This window comes from Plectropomus leopardus, chromosome 8, assembly GCF_008729295.1.
Source record: "Plectropomus leopardus isolate mb chromosome 8, YSFRI_Pleo_2.0, whole genome shotgun sequence".
Lineage (NCBI taxonomy): Eukaryota > Metazoa > Chordata > Actinopteri > Perciformes > Serranidae > Plectropomus > Plectropomus leopardus.
This window is the reverse complement of record NC_056470.1, coordinates 1666555-1675000: the sequence shown is the minus strand read 5'-3', so window position 1 is coordinate 1675000 and position 8446 is coordinate 1666555. Positions and strand designations below refer to the sequence as shown.

Below are 8446 nucleotides of genomic sequence, written 5' to 3'. Positions count from 1 at the left end.
AGGGGGAATGACGGTCAGGGATGCTCCGTGGACACACGACGTACAGAAACATGAGGGACACGTTTGAGACATGGTGCTGGTAGGGAGACGTCTGTTGTTGTAAAGTGTCGCTTTTGGATAAATTTGCCTCCAGGGCTTTCTTCTAGGCTGTGTGTAAGAAAAACACCAATGTTTGGGTAGAAATGAAAAATATTTCTACCAGAAAGGGCTGTCTGGCGGGAAGCTAACTTTTTTTCGAGTACTGAAGTAGCCTCCCGTTCAAATGCAAGCCGTTGTTGGGACATGTTAGCACCTGCATGTTGTTAAAATGTTTGGTTTAACCAGTTGGGTGGTAAAATGGGTGGATATATCTTCCTACAACTAGAGGACATGCCCTGGGTTCAAACTCCTGTGCTAGCAACCATTGCCCCTTTGAGAGATGGGTGTTACTCTGTGACCCATGACTTGAGTGTGACTTCCTTATAATACATCCATGGTTTTGGCTCTGGAAAGTTTTGGCATTTCCGCTGTTTTTCACTAGGGGAGACCGGGGTTGGTTGGGACACTTAACGCTGTTTTCCATTGAAAAGTTGTGCTCGAAACTGTTCCCTAAAAAGGAAATAGTGCTCTAGTGTGTTTGCCATTTTGTAGTAGTGTTTGAATTCTCAGTGGTTAATTTCATACACTATGTAGTGCACTGTAAAATACTCACAATGCACAGCAAATTTGATTGTACATGCATTTAATTTCTTCTTAAATCACACATTTAAGAAAAAATGACAATAAATCTACCCTGTACCTTGTACTTTGATGTACCCTACATTTACTCCCGTATACCACAATGCAATGCAGTCGTGTATTTCTGTAGGAAGAAAATTCCAGCGTAGTGAAGAAGTCTGTTTGGTTATTCCCAAAATAGTTCACTATTTAATACAAGCTACATAGAGAATAGTGAGTGAGTGAGTGAGCGTTCCAATTGCACAAAACCAAACACAGAAGAACAAAAACATGACAGACAGTGACGAACTGATGTTTCTGTGGCTAGTCCATGGACGGCCGCACTATCAGAGGGGCTCTCTCCAGACGCATATGAGCGAAACAGGAAAAACTATGCATAAAGTAACAGACGCCAATATATTTTTTATTTTATGACATTTTTATTAAGTAAAAAACAAAAACAAAAACAAAAAAACAGGGAAATGCCCTGAAAGAAAGCATAAAAATCTGCAGTATTTAGAAAAAACTATTTTTGTAACTTGTAAAAATGTAAAATTGTTTAAAATATAAAAAACAATGAAAGTTCTCTGGAATTTTTTTTGATGACAATGAGCAACTAAAGAAGAAATGACCCAAAAGTTAGCTAGAAATTAATAAAAGGAAAAGAAAATTACATGAAAATTAGTTTTAAAAATGAATAAATATAATTTAAAAAAGTTAAAAAAAAGAGGGAAAATGACCTGGGAAAAGTGCTTGAAAATTTTAATTATGTAACATAATTTCAAATATGTAATAATAATCATATTAATATAGTTTTCCCTAGCTTTTGTCTTTTTCCCCCTTGACATTTTCCCCTAGCTTTTTTAATATAATTCCCTAAATCTACTGATTTCTTGAAATTTGTGTAACATTTTTCTTTAAGCTACTCATTGCATTTTCCCATGTTTTTAGAAGAATTATAACCAATTTGGTCAGGGCTCAAAGGCTTAAATACTTGTGAGAGGTGTGTGAATGAAGCACAAGAAAAGCACTGTTGATCCAGGTTTCAAAGGGTTAAGCAAAAAGAAGGAAAATACAAAGTCTGAAATAGCAGCTCTCCTACAACTATTACACACTAAAAAAACACAAATGAGCACACAAATCAAAATACTTCCTCTGCCCTTGAATCTAATTTAATGCCACTTCTCTCTTTTCCCACATGCTGCAGTTATGTCCTCTGTCCACACGGGGGCAGAAATTACCTTCCTCAGTTAGAGTGCTTTGGTCAAAATGAAACCAGTTGAACTACCTTATATTTACTGTAAATGTTTGAAAAGTGAGTTTAACAACAGATAGCTGACAGCACATGGCGTCACAGCCATGTTTAGTCTAAATCATGTGTATACAGTCAGTGAAATGACATCAACTGACTCACCTTTTGTTGATGAACTACAGTAAATCATATTATTTCCATCATTGTTTATCAGATTCAAAGGACCCCAGTGACTTAGACAGGACGTTTTCTTGTCCCTTTGCCCTATTCAAATGCAGGCAAATGGAGGTTTTGGAGACATGACAGAGTTTCCTTTTACATGCCAGTGTATATTTGAATTGCAGGTGCTCTCCTGTGTCTGTTTGTTTAGGGAAATCACTGTAGTTCCCCACCTGCCCTCACCTCCTCCAGTGTGCAACGAACTTCAACTGACAAAATCCAGGTGAGAGTTTATATTTTGGTCACTTTTTGTACTACTGTGGTACTTTTAAAGGCTGTGAACAAATATATGTTGTGGATCTCATGCTGTTGTGAGTGGAGAACAGTTCCATTCACACATATTTTGGGATTATCCATTGGACTTTCTTTTTTTTTTGGAGAGAGAAAGGGAGATTTTGAACTTTGCCTCAGGCGGGTCTTGTGACGTTTTGCCACTGGGATGCTTTTGGTGTGGCCAGCTTCAAGTCATTGGCTGAGAGGAGATACACTTATAGAGTCACAAGGCAGGACAATAGGGGACTGTGTGTGGGACTGCTGGAGTTGCCTGGGGCACCAGAGTTTGAACTTTGAACTTTTTCTTGACCACCAACTTATTTTTTTTTAAGATGGGAGAAACTCTTCTTGAGCACATCATGAAATATGATTTTTAACTTTAAATCCCCAAAAGATAATTTTATAGTTAAGTCTCTTCCTGCAGAACACGCTGGCAATAAGCGTCTTTTCAAAATAAGTGTAAAATGTGCCGTCTCGTAGCACATGCTCAGTGGCGTTAAAGCCCCCAGCTATATTTTGGTTTGTGTGCCCCCCCCCTGTTTTGCTCCTCCTCTCACCCCTGAAAGGATAGCATTGTGACCCTTTTTTTTCCTGAATGCTTCAGTGTCAACAAAACTGCTCCGACAGCATTCTTTAAGAAAAGGGGAACTTTATATCTTTGTTGTCCTGCCATTGTGGCAGTTGCTCAGCTCTGAAGTTATTTTAAAGTTCAGAGAACTTTTGGGGAGTCAAAGTTAAAAGTAGTTAAGGACGCAGAACATTTTGAGAAGTTTTTTAAGTCAGATCCAAGCTTTTATAGGGAGTTTGTTCAAAGCTTTTATCAGAGGAGGTAAGTTTTTTTTTCTTCTTGTCACTCATATTAACTTTGCTCTTTTAGTCCTCTAGGAATTAAAAGCGCTATACAAATAATTATTAAACAGTTCATAGCTAAAGCTATTATGTAATTAGAAGCAGATACATTACTAACAGACGTTTTAAGTGTGTTTTATTCTAAAGCTTTTGTCAAGAATTTTAGCTTCTCCTTTAAAGATATTTTATGATAAAACTGTGTTTCACAATTTTGTCATTTAGCGTCTGTTTATACAGCAGCTTCCACGTGTGGAAGCTCTCAGGAGGGGTTATATTTGTTAACAAATGCTTTAAAAACACTTAAATCTGTGTACAAATACAACATAGTATATTTTAGGGGCGATTTACACAGCAATGATTCTCGCATGAAATGTTAAACTTTTGATATGGTTTGGCCTTTTGTTATCATGAAAACAATGTTTTGGGGGCTTGAAAATGCAAAGTTTTGAAACCAGGTTCCAGATTGTAAACTTTTTAAAACACCACCCCTTCTGTCGCTGTGTAAACTGGCAATTATGAGAAAAATGACATCACAGCTGCACTATCAGGTGTGTCATTACACAGTTACATCGCCAGCTAATGGCCTGGCATGCATACTACAGCGCTTTTGGTTGTTTTTGTGGATCCCTGTATACAAGGATCGTTTTCACAGTGTCATATCATATGAACACAGATTTTTTTTTAAATGCAAAAGAGAGACTTTTTCGTTCTATCGTAGGGCCGTTTTCGTCTAAATGTGGCCTTACGCAAAGATTGTATAAAAATAGTGGATATAGCCTTATTAATCACCTATATGTTTGTGGACTCCCGTTTTTAGGCTTCAAGTTTGTCATTTTGGCTGTTGCCATTTTGGATTTTTGATGACCATGTTTGCATGAGAGGTTGGAGCTGTGGAGGAGCGAGGGGTGGATCCGACTCAGAGATTGTGGCGATGCTTCGCAGACAGCTCTCACTCAAAGAAGCTACACCCTTTATTACGTGTAACTTTAAGCCTTAATAAAATGTAAACATGTGAGTTATAGAAAAATTCACCCCTCGTACAGTTGTCATAAATGGGGACAGCTGTACTTTTGCCGAGTACGGCTACGTGCGGCCAGATGGCTAACTTCCAGTTCAGTGCTCTGCTAACTTGATTAAGGATAAAATGATTGAATCATGCAGCTCTTTTAGACTTTTGAAATGTTATTGGACCAAATGGATCAAATCCCAATAGCGAAACAGTCATTTCTTGTGAGTTTTGATGCTTGAAAAAAATGTATCCACTTGTTTACAGACTTCTTTTTCACAATATAGGTAAATGATAAAAAGTCTTTCTCTCTGGCATCACGTGACAAACCTGGATGGTGTAAGTCCACTTTTGGCCACTACGTAAAATTTGTATCAAATCTAGCCACTGTTCCTGGGGGCCTGGGTATACTGCTGCCTTAACGTGCTCCTCAGAACTATAGTATTTACGATTTGCGAGCACATGAACAGCCCTCTAAAGTCATAATTATGAGTGGGAATTTGGGAAATTTCGATGATACCCGAGTTACTGAGTTGTGATATTTGTGTGACATTTCAGGGCAGTAGAAATGTTGGAAAGTGTTGAAACAGTGTCAACAATTGACAGTAAAAAATGATGTATTTTGTTATTTTGTTCCTAGTAGCTATTATTTACTTTTAGAAGTTGCAAATTCTAATATATGCATCTGTTAGCTGTAGCAAACAAGCAAACTTTTAAGCATGCTAAAAAGCATGCTCTCAGCATTAAAATGTAACCCATCTTCTTTGTAGTTTCCATGTTGTTCACACTTTTAGGACCTCAAAGCTCATGAATACAACACAGTCAGAAGACAGACTTCCCAGCTGGGAAACTCTGACCTTTCGACATCACATGAATGCAGCAATAACAGCATTTGATTTATTTGTTCTTGGAGCCAGCCTCAAATGGCTATTAGAGGAACTGCAGTTTTTGGCACTTATGTATTGACTTCATTTTTCAGCACCAGAAATTGTAAATGTTCAATACTGTAGGTGGTCTTAAAGTAAAGTGCTGGCGATAATTGTCTTTAAGTTTTGTAGTTTTACACTTTTTGCATGAAAAGTTTGTCCTACATTAGTCACATGAGGACATTGTTTTGATGGCACAAATAAAAACACACAACAAAAACATTTAACTACACTGAGGACTTTGTATTCTGACTCTAGTGAAATGTAATTTCATTTGTCAAGAAAGTGGTTACACTGTGGCGGATGATTCAAGAAGAAACACTGATTTTTTGAGTTTCCTCTTCAGGCACATGGTGATGTACAGCCGAATTCTTCATCTCAAGGTCAAAGGGTCACCAACAGCTGTGCTTCCACGCTCTGACCGTGACCAGGCCATGAAGAATGGTGAATTCTCTGAGAAAGGTAAGACCAATGTTCTATAGTGAGGAGGTCTGCGTGTGTTTGAAGGGTTGTGTGTTTACTCTCTCCTCTTTATAGCTTTTCATCTTCATATGATGCCATGTTACTGTAGAACTACAATGCACAGATTAGTCTGCTTTAGACATGGGTGGTATCACAGTATACAGAAGTATTCCAGGGTATTAAATCCTTTTTCAATCCGCAAACAAATACAACCAAACCTGAATAAATGTCAGTATTCTATATGTTTTCAGGTTGTCTATGCGTCCGTCCATTCACATCCGTCCCACTATCATGAATGCAATATCTCAGGAACATCTTAAGGGAATTTTTAAAATTTGCACAAACGCCCACTTTGACCCAAGGATGAAGTTATTGAAATGTGGTGGTCAAAGGTCACTGTAACCTCACACAACAGGTTTTTGGCCATGACTTAAGAATTTATGCCCTAATTATTTCACAAAAAAATCTGACAGAATAAAGCGATGAAGTGCTGACATTTTTTAATCCAAAATTCCACAAGAATGGCCAAGCCTCCAAAACTGAAAAATGAAGCCAAAACTGCAGATTTCTTTCTTTTTGAAATTTCACCCATTGAAATTTTATTAAGACCCAAAGTTAGGCATATTTAAGGGTGGGGTTGCTTGAGCGATAAGCTGTCTGTAAGACGACACCTTGGACTCTCAGGCCACCTTTAGATGAGAACAGCCTTACTAAAAACAGAAAAGTCTTTCAGTGATTACTTTGTGAGAATGACTGACTTTGTGAGCGACAGAAGGGGTTGTGTTTTCAAAAGATTACACTCTGGAACCTGGTTTCAAAAGTTTGCATTTTCAGGCCCTTAAAACGCCGTCTTTGTGTGAGTGAAAGGCCAAACTGCAACAAAATTTTAACGTTTCATTCGCAGTGAATACATTAATTATTTTTACATTCTGTTTTCCACCAGCACAAGAATTAAACACCCATTCCTTAAATAAATGCTAAAAATGTTCACAAATAGTTTCAAACATTTATATGCACAAGTAGTATTACAAAAGCAAAGGTTATTTGATTAAAGCACCTGAATGTAGAGATAAATACTATCAGAATTCTGACATTTATTTAAGTTGGCTTTATTTGCAAAATTATTTCACATTTATTCCTTTTGGGTAGTTTTTGTTTGTAGATAGGAACACACATTTGTGCATACTAAAATGTATTTCCATTTTGGATTTTTAAATTTTATTTTTATTTATGGCTCATGAAACACACGTTTGTCACAACTATTGACACTAATGTCCCTCCATACCGTCCTGCTGCTGTGACTCAGCCCAGGTGTTGCTGTAACCTCACACATGGCTGATTTTACACCCCTGTGCCCGCCTATGGCACATTAATCCTCAGATAGCACTTTGTAATGTGGGGTAGAACGGTGTGAAGGGGAAGGCTGACCCACGCTCTCCTTCAACACCTGGTGGTCCTTGGTGTGCTCAGTGTGAGCCTGATGAAAGAAAGAAAGAAAAGAAAGTATAATCTTTCCTCTGCTTGATCTTGAAGATGGTTCTGTAATGTTGCTGCCTTGGAAGGAATTAAGGAAATCAAAATATTTTTTAATATTTTAAGCATTGTATTGCTAAAATTGAAATGAGTCGATATGGATTATGATTCGTTTTTGTTTTTTTAAACAATGTCTTTATTGGGGTTTTCAATTGTAACAGACTTTACATATAGATAAAATAGTCTTGGGAGCAAATATGGTACCATAAACTAAAAAAAGGCAAACCGAAAACAAAACAAAACAAAACAGAAACAAAAAACAATAAAAAAAATAAATAAATAGATAAATAGATAAATAGCTAAAAAAAAGGAAAATTGATAGATAGATAGATAGATTCCTTTTGTAATATATGTTTTTCCAAAGCAGTGCATATTGATAAATCTTCAATATAATGCTACTTTTACTTCTTTTTGTGTAAAATATTTTCTACTACAGTGATGTTTTCATATAGGAGGTTTGTGCAAGAGAGAGGTTGTTGGCAGTGGCAGGAGAAATCATAGTATTGCTGTGAAGATAAGACTTGATGTGTATTTATTTTATCCATGCAGTAGATTTGCATGAATCTACATATATTGTGTGTGTTTGTGTTATACTGAGAGAGAAGAAGAAGAGAGGATGTAGTGTGTGTTTTGTGCTGTGCACTTATCGTAAAACAACCCTTAGACAAAGTGTGGCAATGTTTACTGCTGCTGTGCTTTTAGCAAATATCCATCTTTACCTCAGTGTCGTTATCACCCTACTTATTATGGATTCACAAACAACACACACACACACAGGAAACCACCCCCCATAGTCATTCCAGTTGACACACTCGGTTTAGCTTTGCGAGAGATTGTGTGTTCGCATGTGCATCTGTGAGTGTGTGCATGTGTCTCTTTGTGTATGTTAGTGTGTGTAACTCTGTGTGTGCCCAGTAGACTGAGTTATGAGCGTGAATGGAGTGAATGGTATTTGACCATGTGCATTGTGTTTTATGAGATGAGCAGGCTTTAATGACTCTGTCACCAGTAAATGGGCTCTGATTTGTAGCACAGCTGTCGCTCCTCTCTCTGATCAACCCGGGCTTTCTGGAGACACACACACACACACACACACACANATGACTCTGTCACCAGTAAATGGGCTCTGATTTGTAGCACAGCTGTCGCTCCTCTCTCTGATCAACCCGGGCTTTCTGGAGACACACACACACACACACACACACACACACACACACACACACACACACA

The 8446-nt window shown here is 37.7% G+C and overlaps 1 protein-coding gene across 1 annotated transcript in view; it reads left to right on the top strand.

Annotated features, from left to right (window-relative positions):
* Positions 1-34: 34 nt before the first annotated feature.
* The window catches only part of myt1b (myelin transcription factor 1b), a 148883-nt gene continuing 140471 nt past the window's right edge, over positions 35-8446 (top strand). The window contains exons 1-3 of the mRNA XM_042492164.1: positions 35-79; positions 2319-2390; positions 5568-5683. Coding sequence (XP_042348098.1) covers positions 51-79; positions 2319-2390; positions 5568-5683 — 217 coding nt within the window. The 5' untranslated portion in view covers positions 35-50. The remainder of the gene's footprint in view (positions 80-2318; positions 2391-5567; positions 5684-8446) is intronic.